This window comes from Aquila chrysaetos, chromosome 10 (assembly GCF_900496995.4).
Source record: "Aquila chrysaetos chrysaetos chromosome 10, bAquChr1.4, whole genome shotgun sequence".
NCBI classification, from domain to species: Eukaryota; Metazoa; Chordata; class Aves; order Accipitriformes; family Accipitridae; genus Aquila; species Aquila chrysaetos.
This window is the reverse complement of record NC_044013.1, coordinates 40,684,916-40,703,473: the sequence shown is the minus strand read 5'-3', so window position 1 is coordinate 40,703,473 and position 18,558 is coordinate 40,684,916. Positions and strand designations below refer to the sequence as shown.

Genomic DNA, 18,558 nt, shown 5'->3' with positions numbered 1-18,558 from the left:
GCAAAAACATCTGCTAGAGTCATGAACAGTTTGTTAGCGGAGTTCAATAACAGGAAAGCCTGCAGTTGATCAGCTGTGCCCTCAGAAACAGGCATTACTGCAGTCAGTAGAATTTATTGTTAGGGGAGTCAGGAGATATGGGGAAGATTAGGGCAACAGCAAAACGTGTCAAAATACTGGGTTTGTTTCATCGGTTTCGAATATAAACTTTACCGGTAAGGAAAAAGTGTGGGCATTATGGTTTCATGTTCAGATATTTACTGTGAATCGTCAGCTGTTTGTAATCCAGGAAGGTATGTGTATTTTCTTAATATGAGTTTGATATGGGCTGGACAGACACATCCGTAAGTCATTGAATTAGATCTGTCACGGTTGTAATGAAGCAGATGAATGTAGTTTCTATATTATCTTGAGAACTGGTGAACACACACTGCTGAATGTCGAGGTGTGTAGGTACACATACGTGCAGGCACAAATTGTATTGGTTTCAATGAATATGGCAGATGCATAGTATCTCATGGGAAAAACTTGACACTTTGTAAGAATATGTCTGAATGTATATAGCACTTGGAATAATTCTTTAATAAGTTAAACCCTGAACTGAATTTGGTATATTGCAGGTTTCAGGATAAGGACTCTCTGCGATACAGAGGTGTTAGAAATGGCTCCATAGCTGAGGTTGGGTTCGGATACCCACTTACACAAACAGGATGAAAATCCCTTTATTTCATATAGTGTATGGATTTATGAAAACCCTGTGCTGTTTATATTATAGAGGCGCCGTTCTGTATTTATGGTTACAATTGTGTCTGCTTTGCCATTATAAACTCCTATTATTAGGGGTTTACAACATGGCTGTAAAAATTTGTAGTGGATGGAAACTTGACACATAAAGGTCAACCCTGTAATAATACAGTTTTTAAAAATCAATTTAAAAAACTTTGAGTCATTTTTAGATTATGTGAATATAAAAAATATTGGTTCTAATTTTAGGATTGTCCGGTATCTTAATGCTATAGCGTAAAACAAGAGTTTTACCAAAGTAAAAATACCATTGTTGCATTTGCTTCTTTTAATTTGCTTTTGTGGTGTCTGCTCTTCCCTCAAAGCGGGTATGGTTTCTTGGTATTGAATCCAGGCCTCCAACAGGCCCCTGACAGTAAGCAGGTACAAGAAAATGAAAAATACCTCCTGTCTTATTGTCTGGGGTTCTTGCTTGCATTTTGCTTTTTCTAAACTCTTTCAGCTTTCTCAGGTGTGAAGTTTTAGTTAGAGCAACATAACGCTACCGCCATAGAAAGTAAAGTAGCTAGACTGTAAGCTTTGCCAATATATTTAAATGACTCAAGGACCAGGCATCATGAAATACTAATCTTTACAATAATGTGTCTACGATTCCCTCTCTTTTTTGTGGTAGCATTTGAACACTAAATAGTGATTTTCCCCAAAGTTGTGTGTATATATGGTAATCATATTAAAAGTGGTTTTGGATATCTTGCAGTCTACAGAGCTGAAGAACTTGCATTCTTCTGTTGTAGTGAGTCCATATGAACACAAAACAGAGTAGTGAATAGAGGAACAAAATTAACTTAGTTTTGTTCTGTGAATTGAGGTTATTTGTTTGTACCAGTCTTTTAAGAATAGTAGAGACTTAGGTATTTAAGCAGTTATAGTAATGTAAGATTTCCATGGTGCTGTCAAGAAAAGCTTTGCTGATGAGCACTGTGGACAGATCTGATGTTGAGTCAAACCAAAAATTTACCCAGCCTTGCATCTCTGGTAGCGACTGGAAGCAGATGCTCGAACGTCCAGGAGTTTGGAGGTTATGGGCTTCTTGGAGGTTGTGTCTGGACTGTTGTGTTTAATAGCCGCTGATGAATTTGTCCCTCAGCTTGAACTAATATATGTTTCTAGTTATCAGTGTCACCTGCAGGTGAAAAAAGTGTTTTTCTTATCTGTCCAAAATTATTGTACGGCATTACTATAATGCAATGCAACACTTGAATACAGAATTTCTGGTATTTTATAGTCCAGTGAAATAATCTCAGTGTTTAGTCTTTGTAGCAAATTAAATATCAAACTCTGCTTTGTTACAGATTCTTAATTAATATATTGTTACTACTGTAATTAAAAGGTGATACTAGAGATTATAATGAAGCCCTTCAATTAAATTGCAAAAAAGTCAAATCCTAAAATTCAAGTTGTTTGTGAAGCCAGCTTTAAATTAACTACATTAATGTCAAAATGAGAGCGATAAGTCAGTTCCTGAAGTCTTGGAAGTACTCTGTGTTCAAAGTCAGTACATGTACCAGTGCCTCAGGATAGCTTTTGTCAGTATGCTTTAGCACAGTTCAAATTCTGAATAGTTTGTAGAAAAGGCTTACATCATTGACAGTGGCATATCTCAGTGTTAGATTCCTCAAGGCAGGTGGTTGTCATTTGTATTGGGCTGTTCTGTATGTTCATGAAGTACTTAAGGTTAAAAGAAGAGCCAGTTGGGTTATCATAGTGGCTGTATGTATACTTTCAAGTCAAAGAGCAGAAGTCTTTTCATCACTTTTGATGTCAATATTTGAGCTCTTTCTGTGCTCCAACATATTGTCATGGATTTAGGAAAATATGTGTGTTGCTGTACCAATAACTTACTGAAAAAGCTTTTATAAAAGCATTTAGCAATAAATCTGATTTTTCAGTTTTCTGTTTTTTTCAGTGGTTCCACCAGGGAGCCCTGGACCGATCACTCGACATGAGTCATATGACAGCTTAGCATCTGACCACAGTGGGCAAGAGGATGAAGAGTGGCTTTCACAGGTATTCTTTTTAGGGGTGTTCCAGTTCAGGAGTGAAACAGTAATAGTATCCATCAGAAGTAAAATTCACAACTTTCCTCAAAATAGAAAGTAAGCTTCCAGTAGGCCATGGGTAATGCTGCGTGTAAAACTGACTTCACTCCTGACTTAACGTGGTATGAATTTGATGGTCTTTACATTTTATGCAATCTATACAAGCTACATTAAAAGCCGTATAAAGCCCCCATCATTACTGGCACAAGTCACATCCTTGGGAAGTTCAGAATGAAGTAGGAAGTTTCAGTGGGCCTGACATGCTCCTTTTCGGACATGGGTAAAAGAAGTTGGCTTGGCAAAGGGGTGATGCCTTTTTCAATTGTGACCTGTGCTGTACTTACTGCATTTTAACATAAAAATGGTAGATTAACTGGTTTACTTCCTTCTTTTTCTGGTTACCAGCTACTGCATTTTCTACTGATAATTCCTTTGAGTTATGGCTAGATGGAAATACTATAGTGCTTTAAAATGATCATGCTTAGTGGAATATTTTTATATGAGGTTAAATCTTTGTAGTTTTATCCATTCTTGCTTTGTTTCAGTTGATGAAGCTTCTCTTTAAGAACTCAGTACATACTTGACTATTTGGCTCAAAACGTAACTTCAGTTTAAGAATGTAGGTCATGAAAATACACTGAGAATTAGCTCCTGTTAGCAATAAAAGGTTAGAGTGAAATAAATAAATAAAAATTACAAATGCTCTGGATTTACTAAAGCCATTACAGGGTACCTGATATGTGGAATTCATCCTGACAAATTAGGCGGGTTTCTTTTGGTTTGAGAACAATGTTACGGGAGCGATGCATTAAATGTGTTGCTGGGGTGTATGGCATAAATATGAAATACTCATGAATGAGATTTGCTTCTCCCACTGGTGAATACGTCATACACAGCATTTTCCTAAAATGAGAAGTTAGGTTTCCACATGTACCAGTCCAGGAGCAGCATTCATTGGGGAATCTATTCATGTGAATCCGCTTACCTGGCCTAAGTTTTCGGATGTGGCTGCACATTGATATATCTTACTTGCTTATGCTGTCTCTTAATTTGTCAGAGCACAAAGATGGTGAAACAATCAGTGTAGTCAACAGGAATTTTATCACTGAGCTCATTGGGGCCAAGATTTCACCTGTAGTTTTCCACCTATCCTCTCCAGTACTGTTTGGATAGTTTAGCTTATTTTACTGTTCTGATGACTTTCTGGTTTAGTGGGCAACCTCAGGAAAAAGAGAGTAAAGTAAACCTACATTATGGAGATTAGTTTATTACTGATTCTTGGAAGATAGGAAACTCAAAGGAACTTAAGACTGCTTGAACTTCATCACATCTATCCCTCTAGAAGAGTAAATATATTTATAAGAGGAAAAAAAAAATCCCAAGTGATGTCATAGAACACAAATAATTCAGAGAATGCTTCTGCAGTGTTTAATTTTTGCTAAGTGAAGAGAGTGATGATAGCTCTTTTGAGCATGAAGATGCTAGCATTCTCTAAGCAAGCCACTTTAGATTAAGCCTAAAATGCAAGTATGTTTTTCAAAATTAAAGTGTTGTTATCAACAGTAACAGCATGCAGTGAAAAAACACTGCCCTTCACTTCAACTTTTCAATTAGAACAGTGGGTAATGTGTGCTGTCAGTGTGAAGTAGATACAATATGTTTGTCCTGCACACAACAGAAGAGTGAATAGGAACATCTGGCCGTAGCCTCAGTAAAATTGCAAAGGCATCTGTTTACCTCTCGGCTCTGTGACACTGATGGTTTCAAGCTTAAAATATACAGATTACTTTATCTGTGGCCTAATTTACACTGCTACATAAAAGCTACTTGCATCAGAAACATCTACAGTCAATCTGAGTTACGCTAAGATAAATGCAAAGATGGAAATAGTGCTAAATAGGCTGTGCATTTGTCATCTTATGTTAGCTGAGAACTTAGAACATTAGCCAGTGTTTAAAATTGCTTCTTAAAGAATTAAGAATCACTACTAGTATACATCTATGTCATATATGTACACAAAAATATATTTCATGAATTTCCTCACTAAATTGCATTTTTGCTGTGAAGCTAATCATTGTTTTAGCAGAAATTGATAGGAATTTAATAGTCTATTTTTGTCATCTTAAAAGTATGAGTTCACCAGAGCTTAATATTTTCATTCCATATTTCCTGTTTCTGATCTTTAAAGGCTCTTTTTGATTTTTAAAATTGTATGACAGAAGACTTATGCTTTGTTTACCCTATCATTTACAAGGCCCAATTTTCCTGATCATATACATTTCTGGCAATGTTACCATCTTAAATTTTCATGGTTGTTTGCATTCCTATAGTTGGCTTATTTAAGAGTTTGCCAGAATTGATACTCACCAGGTTTATAGTTATCAGTGTGAAAAGACATTTTTAAAATATTTTGGATGCTTCATTTACTGAAATAATTTATTTTTCAAAAGTTCATATCTAGACTCTCATTGGGAGCCAATACCTAGTGGAAAATATGCATATTTGAAATTATTGTTTGTTAGACACACCACCTGCATTCTCCATGCCTTTTGGAAGTAGGCATGGAACCGAGAAGCTTGTGTGTCTATGTGTAATATCTACACCTAAACATACATACAGATATGTATCTCATATATGCCTATTATATATGTGTGGTTGTTCCTTGCAAGCAAACACCCTTACTTCTGTTTTAATTGCTGGAATTTTGGTTAAATGAATATGTATGTGTGTGTAGCTGCCTTTTTAAACATCATGTGTTGCACATACATGTTTATATTACATCTGCATAGTAAGGAGTGTGACCTGGGCTGTTCAGTGTCTCACAGCACACTTCACATTGCTCTGTTAAAAATCTTGTTGCTTTCCAGCAAGATGGTCTCTGCCAGAGGTATTCTCGGATATGCCAACAGTAATTATGAGCTTTGATTTGAAATGCAGTTCGCAGTATATACACGTGAAGCTGCGCTGTTTAATGTGTGAACTTGTAGAAAGCAGCTGTAACAAAGCTGTAACGGCTTGCTTTTAAAACATGCATCCATTGACCTGGTCAGTATTGAGGTTATCTGGGGGAGGTAGACTTTTTCCGTTCCTCTGCCTACTCAGTGTAGATGCAGATGGAAATGTGTTCCCCCGTTTGTTGCCACAAGAGTAGCTTTTTAGTATTCAAGTTTATAGCGTGTATTTCATAATGGCAAGAGGAGGAGTGAACAGGGTCAGGTGAAGTCATAGCCAGGATGGACTGTTGGTCTTCAGAACAGTTTAAAACCTGGGGTGCAGTGTCCCCAAGCTGGTGGTTCAAGAGCTTTCAAGGCTCTGCAAGAAGCTCTTGGCTTTGGCTACAGCATCGCTCTCTAGCAAAGGCATTCCGAATCTTCCCTTGTTCAGCTTCCTCCGAACTGATGGCTCAAAACACTCTTTTTGCTTGAGAACAGCAGGATTCTGGGGGTTCAGCGTGTATTGAAGGAACCATTCAGTATATTGCAGGTTTTTGTTAAGAATTTCCCCATCTTCCCACAGGTTGAAATAGTGACTCACACCGGGCCTCATCGACGCCTGTGGATGGGCCCACAGTTCCAGTTCAAAACAATCCATCCCTCAGGCCAAACTACCGTCATTTCATCCAGTTCTTCAGTGCTGCAGTCACATGGTCCAAGTGATACCCCGCAGCCTCTTCTGGACTTTGATACAGATGATCTTGATCTCAACAGTCTCAGGTAAAAATAAAATCAATTTCCAAGCTGTTTCACATTTGTTGTGTGAATAACTTGCCTCATGCTTAAATGAGGCCATCTGTGTAGAATGTGTAATAGTTTTCATCAAGCTTGTCCAGATGAAAGTCTTAGAAGAGCGTGTGACTCAACAACAGTAAAAATTCATCCAGGCCAAGCAGCTTAGATTCCTTTCTGCTGCCCCTTCTTGGGTAAATGACAGTGAAAGACAGTACAAAGTCTGGTGGCCTTGCTCAGCGTCGTCTTGGCTTTTACGGTTTCTGCATTGCTTAATAAATTCATTTTCTCAGACATGAGTGGGAGCTTTATGCCATAGATTAAGATGCTGACTGTGAAGTGGTCAGCATGTTGGAACAGTAAGCGAACTTCTGGAATGTTTTTGCCCTCCCTGTTTTTTTTTTCCCCTTTCTTTGCTTCCTACCTTGTAATTCTTTTTCATATATTTAATTCATCTGGTTTTGGACACTGGCTGATTTGGAATTGGGGGCAGGAGGGGTGGGCCTGGGGAAGGGGAGAGAAAGAAGGAGTACAAAGGTAAACGTGGGTTTATGTTTACTGATAGCTAGTGATTTTGTAGAAGTGCTTTATGCACCATGTGTTTCTGTGTCCTGTCCGGTAACTCTCAAGATTTAACGAGTTTCCATGCTTCTGACTCTGCATGTGATTTGAAGTCCAAAGTTCTGTGGTATGGACTTGGATTGTTTGGGACTCTGAAACTCTTACGAGTAAAACAAGAGAGATGGATAATATGACTAATCCTATTAAAACCAGGCAGATTGTCCTTGGACTGAAAATACATGGTTTTGAAATGTGTGATTTCTCCTTGCATGTAATTACTCCCACAAGTAAGGATATAGCTGTCAAATATATTATTTTTTTTTATTGTATATATATGTAGAAAGAAAGCAGAAATTAAAAAAAAATTAATATAGATACATGTTACAAAAGGAATAGACAATTACAAATGTGTCTCTTCTAAACTGTCAAAGAAAATGCTGCTGTTCTGGAGGGCGATAGAGGCCTTTTAACCAGTTTGGGTAGGGTGAGCTTTTTTTTTTTGAGGCTTTCTGAAAGCTCACATCTGAGACATAGTTTGGGGATACTGCCTTTGTGTAGAGTCTCAATCTCTCTCTGGATGGATTATCCAGATCTTGGCTCTGCAAAGGAAAACAAAAGTTTTCAACAGTTGGCTGATTTAAAAATAAATAGTTGCTTAATTGGTTCAGCTGAATCAGGTTTGTGATTTAATTACAGCCCTCATGAGCAATGATTTTGACACAGGTGGTAACTATAACTTATTATTTAGGATTCAGCCAGTTCGTTCAGAACCTGTTAGCATGCCGGGGTCATCGCGTCCAATTTCTGATCGCAGAGGAGTTTCAACAGTGATTGATGCTACCTCAGGTAGAAACTTGTTGATTTCATGTTTTCTTTGATATTCATGGCATTCATCAATCTTGTCTTTTTTTTTGTGTCTGGTAACATGTTTACTAACCATTGCCATGTACTTAAAAGAATATGATTTTCAGCTGCACAATAGGGTAAGTGCTGTCTTATACGAATACTTTTTGAAAGCTACTGTAATGACTTTTTTTCCTCTTACCACTCAAATCTGAAGTCACAGCATTGTGGTAAGATATGAACACAATATTTATATGAAGTTTAACATGAGCTATAGAATGCTAAAAACTGCCTAAACTAAAAAGCAGAACATTTGCAATTACTAACACTGAAATGCTTTTATTAATGAATGCCTAAAGCATAGAATATTACAGTTCCATCTCATTTATACAATAGCTTTCATTGAAATGTAATCATAAACGTAATTGATTTCTGTGAACAGTCAAGACAACAGCATGGTTTATCTAATGTTTGTGTAATAGGCACATTTTCACTACTCGACTCTAAAAGAGTGTGTAAATTTAATACTACAGTGGTTATGTTAATATCAACATAGTAATATATGTACTATAAAAGTTTTCTTCTTTTTTTCTCAGTGGTGGAGTATAGTCCGTATAAAGAAAGGTCAGCAGAGCTTTATATTCTAGTACTGCTGTATAGCGTCTGAAGGGTCCACACAGCAGGATTTTGTCAAATAAAATCTCTCACAAGTAGAATTATTAAACACACAGTATTAGTCAAACAGTCAAGTCAGAGAGGATTTTAATCTTTAGCGATTTGAAAATCCCTGGAGACTGCTGATTGGATTGAGGTTAAACTGTAAAAAGAGACTGTAACACATACAGAAACTGGTTTCTGAAGGTTGTTTTAAAGAGAGTTAAAATAAAAGCTCCTGTTCCAGACTCTGTTTGCTATTGATATAAATTCCGAGTCCAAGGTATTGCATTTTTTGCCAAATTAATTTATTTGGGTATTACAGGATATTTCTTAGATGTGTTTATAACTGAGTTCAATAATAACTACATTTACTTTGGATATTGAGGATTGTCATTATAAATTCCATTTTCAAATATTTAGAACTTGTTTAATTCACATTGAGCTTAGACAAACATCTGATGCTGGTTATTTAAAGGGAATTTTATTTGTTTTACTACATGACAAAGTAATTTTGAAAACAGTTGTTTGATACAGAAGAAAACATAAATGCATCAGTTATGATTTTTTGGACTAGTTCATCTATGCCTATTACCCCTAAAAGGTTGCAAGCTTGAATCATAGGAGTGCTTCTGTCTGTGTATCTGACACTTCAGATTCAGAGTGATGAATAGCATAGCTGTTCTTCACTATCAATGTGACTAGGGCAGCTGATACAGATAGAGATATCTGGGTTATCAGGGTGGGGGTTTTTTCCTCTTCTGTATGAACAGAGCAGTGCCATTACTTATAGCAGGGATGTGTAATAATTCTGAAATGTAACCATTCTGGAACGATAATGCGTTCTAAAACTGTGTTATTCCATCTACAACAGAAACAGTGAACCACATAGAACTGTACCTCTTCTATGCTAAACAACCTTTCCTGAAGTGTGGATGGGGCCCTAATATGAAATGGCTCATGTGAATGTGATGAAGCTCTATTGGTAATGCCTTTAACATGTGTGTCCATATTAAAATTGCTAAAGTCAATTGTATACATTGTTATGATACTGAAAATGTATTTACTGTACAGCAGTGACTCGGTTTTGTTATAACACCTCATAAGTTTCGTATAAACAATACATGGATTTTGTTAGGGACATGCTGATAGCAGTGTTTTATTTAACTTCACTGCCAGACAGTTTGGATTTGAATTGATTTTTGATTCAGGGACTTTACCATCCATTTGCAGTTTTCATATTGCCTGATCCCCATCCTTTCACATGCAGAAATTATTGATCCAAAATTAGGGTAGATATGCCAGATTATGTGTGATGGTATAGGGGTGTGAATTCTGCTACAGAGTAAAGGAGACACAAGGAGAAAACATACGCTGTTTTTTGAGATCTCGTGCTTTTCTTGTAACAGAGCCCAGCAAAGGGAAGAAGAGTATTTTATGCTTACTTTCCTCTTTTCCCACCTTTGAGATGTGCAGAAAATTACATTAAGCTCAGCTCTGAATATAAAGGTTTTATTTTAAATGCTCTTCATGTACAACATTGCATTTTTTTGTGTTATAGTCCACTACTGTAAGTATTCTCATTTCCTGCTATTACCAAGGCGTGCCCGAAATGGCTTACATTCTTTATGGAAAACAAATTTATTGGAAAATACGTTTTCAGGTTTGAAGGATTTTTAAGTAGGTCATAAATTTTTACTGCCTAAGCTGAACCAGGAAGTGATTCTTCAGTTATGACCCATGCATTTGAGTCTGTTGCACTTTATGAAGATGCTTATCTGGCTGTTTGATTGCCTGTTGCTTAGAGATACAACCAGCGTGGCGCCTCTTCTTATCTAACTCCATCACTTGTTCTTCCTATCAAAAGATTTCAAGTACATGTTTATCGTCTTCCATTATTCTTCTGCCATTCTTGATAGCTTCCTTCCTTTTCCCCCATTGGTGACAACTCTGTTGTTGCAGTTCATAAGAAATTTGTGTAATTTTTTTATCATGATTTTCACATGTCTGTAAAACTATGGTATATTAATGACAATATTCTCTCACAAGACCATTTGCAAAAATCTTCATTTAAAAAGTACAGAACTCTAATACTGTTACCAGGAATGAAAATTTGCAATGGCATTTTCAAGGTGGATGGCTGTATCTGTAAAGATTACTTGGATAAATTTAAAAAAATGCATATTTCAATATGGTTATTTCAACTTTACTTAATTATCCTGAGATATTCTTCTCTGGGTTTTTTTGTTTTGTTTTTAAATCAGATCTTTAAGAAAAGTTTGCAAAAATGTAGTCACCTAAAGCTACTGGACATTTGTCCCTCAATGCACACATTTTAGTCATATGCATCATAGAGAGAATTATACCCTCAAGGATTAAATGCACTGTAATTCCAGATGCTATTCCAGATTGGCAGTTAGAAATGTTAAAGGGACAACACTGAGTTTAAATCTTTATAAAGCAGGAAGCCTTTAATAATAATGGAGAAAAAGAACCACTACTGTACACATAGTAAATGCACACTGCGTGTAGCAAGTAGGTGTGTATGCTCATGAGTCCGTTCTTTCTGAAGAAGTGCTGAGGCTACCAGCTGGTTGCATTGGGTTTAACAAAAGTACGGTAAATCTTAGTCAGGTTACATTTAAGGCTTTATTAGACACCAGAGATGGAAGAGAAACCTTGCAAGTGCCCTGTCTGCAGGAGGTGCTGCAGCTTAAGGTCACACTCCTTACACAACCAAACCAACCAATGCTGAGACAGAAATCTGTAGTGCAACAAAAAAAATATTTGTTGCTGAATGACCTGGCTCTATTTCAGAAGACCACTCCACAGGCATGACTTGAAAACTTTACATTACCTGTACGCATTGAATGCTGTTCCCTTCTTTGATGTGACAAGCATTAGATACGATTTTTGGCTAGCTGAGGGTATCTACAGAATGATGGAGACTCATCTAGAAAATAAAAGTATAGGCTAGACATGTAATTGAGTATTTCCAGGTACCTTTCTGAATTTTTATACTATAACCTGTAGATAAATGATGCATGTCATATGTGTTACATACCTGAAAAATCAAACCTGATAGAACTCTACTAATAATAAATAATGCAGAAATTAAAGGGTGTAGGAAGGTCAGGATATCTGTATGGAACAACAACTCTGAACTTTCAGAAACAGAAAACCTCTAGAGAAAGGATTTTGCAGCAGTTCCTGATCACAGTAAATTTGATCGCACAGCTGCATTGAGTCTGTAAGGGCAAGCGTTTCCCTTAAACTGTAACAAATGTGTTGAAGGGCTCAGGTACTCAGGTATGCTCAGTCATAGCTGCTAATTCAATCCTGCTCAGTTAAAAAAAAGTGTGTGCATCTCTGTGTGTGTTTATGAAAAGCCTTGTTTATTCCCTCATACAGAGGTTTTTGACACTTACCTGTCAATCAAGGAATGATTTTGTTGCACTGTCAGCAGAGTAGGAAAGCATTGATGAAGAAGTTGTCTGATCCCTGTTTTGCATCAACCTTTTCCTGTCCTACCTGGAGGAGATCTCTCTCTCTTGCTTGCTTAGGACAAATACAGAAGTTAGAGTGGGAAGGATTTTAATGAATAAAATTAAACTGTAGAAGAAAAAGATCCTGAGCATTTTTTTCCTCTCTGATTGTGTGTGGGGCAGGGGGAAGCTTTATGTTCTTACCTGAAACCTGGCATGTGCTGCGCTTCTTAGGGATGCACGCGTAATTTTTTAATGAAGATTGTTTATTACTGTTGTATGAAACTCTGACAATACTAAGCTCTTTTCTGGTTACTTCAATCAATGCCCACTTAAAATTGGCTTGTAATTTAGTACTTCCCTTTCTTTTGTGTGTGACTGGCTGGTCATGGACAGATAGCTTGTTGCCTGCAGAGGGTTTAATGAACGGAAGAGTTGACTTGGGTTTTGTGGGGGAGGGAGTTTGTCTTCCCTCCCCTCTGCCTGTGAAGGATCTTTTATTGTTCATCACCACACCTGTGAGATAGGGACCATGGGACAAATTTTTACTGTCCAGAAATGCTCTCACTTGGAATTTAATAAACACTTCTGCTGTCACACCTTAAACCATCTGAGCTCTTTTCTGTTGTATGTGTGATCAAATATTTATTCCCAAATGCTGTACAGCAGAAAGTGCTGCCTTGGAGTAGCGGAGATCAGTTATTCAGGTAGTAAAGATGTGTGAATGCAGCTGGCAGATGAAGTCACCAACATTATGAATTCCCAGGCTGTCCTTACCGCCACAGGCAATAACTGACAGGCCTGAGCGGTTGCTGGTTTCCCATTACGGGTGCTGGTAGGGCCCGGGGAGTCCTGGCGTCACGGATACTTGAGCTGCCCTGCTTGAGTGGAGCCGGCCAGCGCTTGGAGGGTCCTTGTTGCACAGAGATGTAATCAATATGGTCTGGAGTCCTTGACCTGAACCTGTAATTACCTGGATGGTATAAAGGTAGTTTGTTGTTGCAGAGAGAGATTGAACACAGATCCTCCGAGTATAATGCTGAGCTTTGAAGCCAAGGAAGAGATTTGGCCCTTGGTCTGTTCTTCACAGCAGTTAAGAGGTTTTAATAATGGTCATACACAAGCTGTTCTTAGAGAGCTTCACCTGTTTGGTAACAGCAAAAACACGTACTCGGCACTGCTTGTTTTGTACTTCTACGTTCTGTCAGCTTAAATTTAAATGAGTGTAAGTTATGGTTCTTCCCTGGAATGACTTCTGAGCCAACTCTGTTAAATGTTTTAAATAGATATGATATTATTGTTATTTGAAAACATTTTGTGTATTGCTCCTAGAATAGTGATAGCATGTGGGATGTATCAGGTATTTTTGTTTTCTTGGTGCAATAGCACACACATTTGCACGTGCTCATACTCTCTCCGTCGTATTTGTCCGTCTTGCTAAATGTGTGCCTGTGTGTGAGCTGTATAATACAAAATTCTCATATATAGAAATTTTTCCAACTTGGTTTTATTTCATCTAATTTGAGAAAATGTTATCAGTTGATTTTTGAAGAGAGCCTTAAGACAGAACTGACTTCAGCAGGCTCCAAGATGCCAATGCGGTATACGTGATTACATCTAGAAACAGCTATGCCCTATAGACTATGGAGCTGTGAAGAGAAATTAAAATGACCTGACACTACTGACTGGGCACTTGCTGCTGGATCATTGCCTGGCTTGTGAAAAGACTCAGCTGCAGGGATACATGAAGTAGCATTAATGTCTTGAAACATTGGTGGGTGTTTTCTGTAGGCAGGAGAAGTATACTGGAGAGGAAGGGCATGGGAGCAGTGACTGAAAGGCAGCAGGTTCATTATATACTGATTTATTTTTGCCTCCGTATGATGGTTGTGGGTGGGTTAGTCTGTCAGTTCTGGAGATGGGAACTCACTCTGCGCAGCATAGCATAGTGATGTGGGGTAGCTGCTACCCTGCTGGTGACAGAGGAGCCTGTTATTCCTCATCCCTGTTTGCCTTTGGTTTAGCTGAGGAGGTTCGTAGTAATTGAAGCAATTAATCTCTTCTAAGATGGTTGTGCTTTGATACATAACTGTCCATCAGCTAAAAAAAAACGGTTCAACGTGCAAGTTAGTTTCACAGATGCAAGTGAAAATAAAAAATCAACGATTTCTAGACACTGCTGTGTTAGGTTAAGTTTGACTTTAAGCAATTTAACTTACTCAAGGTGCTTAATCCCCCAAAGGTTGATCACCTTGTTCATCTTGCTAATGTGACTCTTGATAGTTCACAGGGGACTTTGACAAACAAGAAACCCAGCAATTTTCACGTTGATGTCATAGCTAGATGAGAGAATAACTGTGACCTAACTGACATAATAACCAAATACAAGGTAATGGGGTTTTTCTTCATATATGAAGATAAGTTGCAGTGAGGCCTCCGGGACCCACGTTAATGGTCATTGGTGCAGTCCTCTGTTGCTCAAAGACAGTTGTTCTCATGTCACACAACCCACTTGACACATGTACCGGTGGTCCATTAATGCAGACAGTGGAGTGTCTTATTGCTTAAGTGTTACATACTGACTTTTAGTTAGGTAAGCCACCTTCAGTTCATATAATGGTTTGTCAGCTGAAAAATAGCAGTGTGCTAGAGCATGGTCTGGTCCAAGCATGTAGACGCCTTCTGTTTGTTTACAGGGGAAAAAAATCCAAAATGCACAACAGATATTTTGTATGTCAGTACCTAACGCAAACTCATTCTGAATATAAGATTTTCTTATGTACCCCTTAATTGTCTTTCATTAACAATTGTTAATGTTCTGTGTAGGTAGCTTTTAAGCTCTGAATAAGTAGAAAGTGTTGATTCTAATCATATCTGACACCACAATCTTCTATGGAACAACACATGAGCTGAGATTCCCGACGGGCTCCTGTAGGATACAATATTTATTATAGCTTGAGATCTAAGAGCTCCTAGCTACTGTTAAACTTACAAGAGATCCAGAAACCTCAGTGTCTGTACTTGTGTTTTTATAGATTGCACAGAAATAACACACCGTACACTATTTGCAAAGAAGCATGTTCATTGACATTTCTGCTCTTTTTATACGGTGCTTAAATGAATCATTTTACAAATCTTGATATTTTTATAAGTTTGTAATATATTCTAAGCTCATCTATTAATCTAGACTGTTTAAAATGTTCTTAAAATGGTATTAGGTGTGCAAGTTAAAAGAAGAGTATTTGAACATCCATCTGCAAATGAATTTCAGAGTCAGTATTGTTTCTGGGAAAGCTTTAATTTAGAAACAGTTTTCCAGTTTACAATAGAGACACATTCTTATTTAACCATTTCACTAAGTTAGGCTATCCTTCAAAGTATTTGCTCACCGTTTTCCATGTTTGCTTTGAAAAACCTCTAAATATGCTTCATTATTTCTTGTTTCAAGTGTATCTCCTCCTCTTTGGACTGTAGTCTCTTTCACACGCTAGGTTTTTAACCGTCAGGATTGCTTGCTGGTTCTGGTCCTCTTGAGATCCTCCAACTTTTCCTCCCCTGCTTTCAGGAACTGTTCCAGAACATCAGCCCTTGTCCTCAGGGCTCTGCAGACTCTTCCTTTTATCTTTCAGCTTCTTCCTGCCTGTAAAATGCCCATAGAGGATTGATGTCCGTGTCCGGACCGCACAGCAACTACCTGAATACTATAGGTTGTGATGGCCTCTTTAGAGCAATTAAATCTGTAGATTAAAACTGGGCACGAAGCAGCCTCCAAGAATGTTTTTTGGGTTTGGCTTTTCAAGGACAGTTGGAAGTGGTGTGGCAGCTGCTAAGCAGTGTCCCCTAGTTTCATAGTGAATCCTAATTTTTTTTTTCCCTTCTTCATTAGATGGCAAAAATAGCTTTTAAAAACTAAGTATGGTGGCTTTAATTTTTGTGTTTTTCCAAGTGGTGAGATAATAGTGCTGCATTTTAAATCAAAACACTCTGCGCAAAAAGAAAGGAGAAGCTGAGGAAGGAGTTGATCAGCTGCTGGTTTACTGTGCAGCCGTTGAGCGCTCAGCTGTGCAAGTTGGCCACCGGTGTCATACCAGAAATTACTTTCAATATGAATCGCTAATTTTCTTCTCACTTGTATTTCCTCATACTACAGATAATATATTGTTTTGTGGATAATACTTTACTACCTAATAATGAAATGTTTGACACTTCTTAATATTTCCAGAGCCACAAAAACTTGTTCTTTTGTAAGTCACCACAGGTTGAATGTCTGATTTCAGTTCATTTGGTCCAACCCACTGGTCATGGTGGAAAGACTCTACACAAACTCTCTATATAGACTATATCTGGATCTATACTGAAATAGCTTTAAACAAGACCATAAGTCCTCACGCGTTTTGTTTTGGTTTTTTTTTTAAATATAATGTCAGCACATGCATCTATTTTCACCATTGTTAATCCAAAATCGGCAGGTTTTAGCTATTGTTCATTAGAGTGTAATATGGATGAGTGAGCAGAAGTGTGTGTTTAGGTATATACCATATAAAACTGAGCTATTTGGTATGATAAATTAGCTAGGCATTTGATCTGTTTTAAGGTGGAGTTTAATATTTTGAAGGTGTTACAATCACAGCCTCCTCGCCCTGCCTTCTCCTTGCTGAAGTAAGGATGTTCTCTGCTGGAAATAAGTATTTATATCTAAGTTGAAATATAGCCTTTGGTACTTACTTGTATATATTTTATGGCCTCAATGACGTAAGGGGTAAAAAAACAGATGGAAAATATTTTGTTTTTCTTAATTATCCAATGCCGTGAAATATCCATCGGCTTGCAGTCGTCTTGGCTCCTCCCCCTGCCTTGGACGCGATCCCTGGCATGATCCCAGCCAGTTTTTAATAGTGCTTTATCTGCTGCTTGCACTGCTTTTAACTTTCACTTTTTATTAGAACCAAAGCTAAATTGGGTGCCGGTTAGTACTCTAGCTATGGGTGGAGTGCTACAAAAAGCCAAAGCTGGTGCCAGCAAGCAGTTGCCGCAGAGAGCAGGCGGCGTGTGGGGTGAGCCGGGAAGGGGAGCGCGGGGTGAAAGGAGCCCCTGTTTGTCACCATCCGCCTCCTCGGCCAGTTCTCGTGTGCAAGTACAGAGTCGCTGGCAGTGCCTCCAGCTGTGGGGGCTCTGCAAATAGGAGATCTCTTACAGTCTTGACTGCTGCTGGCTGCTGGGGACAGCCTGCCTGGGGCTCGCCTCCTTCCAAAAAGAAAGCAGAGTCTTAGAGGGAGCATGTAAAGCCAAGTACTTTGCTTACATAAACCTTCTGGTGCTATTCCCCTTGTAAAGGTGAAAACAAGCAGGTCACAGTCAGTAAATGACAGAAAGCAGACTTGGGATTATTCACATCATTAGCACAGGATTTCTCCAGATAAGAGAAGTGGTATATGAGCCTCTATTGCCCTGAGGCTGTCTTTCGTTTACTGCGCAGGGCGTGGTCCCTTAAAACGGAGCAAGAACAGGGAAAAGAAAAAGGTGGTAATATGACTAACATATGGTTTTTGCTGGAGTTTGGCCACAGATTTAAGGCCTCAGAGTGGATTCCTGGGGCCTTCATATGCTATCCCAAAACCAACACGAAAGCCTTTCCAAATACATTTTATAAGCTCTCTGATTGTAATAGTCCTATCAAAAATCCCATGTCCCCGGGTCAAGTGGGGTGCAGGCCCTCCTCTTCTGAAATCTCAGGCTTGCCAAGTCTCTCTTGCCTGATATTTCCCTCCAGCAACAGCGGGCAACCATTTGTGCCTCCTGTGCCGGGTGCGCTGTGTAGAATACCTATAGGGGCGTCCAGCACAGCTGCTTTCCCTTGAGCTCACATCTGCTCCGAGAGAGTGGGACCTACACGCGCTCGCTTGCCTGGGCTTTTGTCCCAGATGCAGCTGGCCCTGGCTGCGTACAGCCCACCTGTATTTCTGGATAATTCATAGAATTTGCTAGGCTTTGGCACAGAGGCCAAATGCTTGCTCGTGAGTATCTGGTTGGGTTTGAGCATTAGTTTTGGTAACTGGCTCTGTCATTGTGTTTTGCTTTACTTTTCCTTTGCTCAAAGTTGTAGTGCCATCGATGGGAGAAATGCAGTGCAGGAACTGGAAACTCTGTAATTTGTAGCCTCTTCTAATGTTGGGACCCTACAAAAAGTCCTGACTATCACTCCAGGAAAGGAGGCCTCTAGAAAGATAGTACATACGTATTTTTGCGTTGATACAGAAAAGCGGTAGAAGCCACTGTTGTTGTAAGGATCTTCCTAGCTCTTTGCTACCAGGCCAATTTCCATGAACTGAATTTGCATTAGTTGAAAAAGTACCTCTTCAGACTTTCACCTATATTGTTTACAGCATGAATGCGGAGCAAATCACTGTGTGCTGTACTGTTTGACTGTCACTTAAAATATATTTTACA

The 18,558-nt window shown here is 38.5% G+C and overlaps 1 protein-coding gene across 12 annotated transcripts in view; it reads left to right on the top strand.

Annotated features, from left to right (window-relative positions):
• The window catches only part of BCAS3 (BCAS3 microtubule associated cell migration factor), a 375,729-nt gene that overhangs the window by 169,621 nt on the left and 187,550 nt on the right, over nt 1–18,558 (top strand). For 11 of the 12 annotated variants that reach the window (XM_030028653.2, XM_030028652.2, XM_030028661.2 and 8 more), the window contains 3 exons: nt 2,711–2,811; nt 6,360–6,556; nt 7,878–7,975. In XM_030028653.2, coding sequence (XP_029884513.1) covers nt 2,711–2,811; nt 6,360–6,556; nt 7,878–7,975 — 396 coding nt within the window. Of the gene's footprint in view, nt 1–2,710; nt 2,812–6,359; nt 6,557–7,877; nt 7,976–9,500; nt 9,612–18,558 lie in introns of all 12 variants that reach the window. The other variant, XM_041126804.1, reaches the window with a different exon arrangement.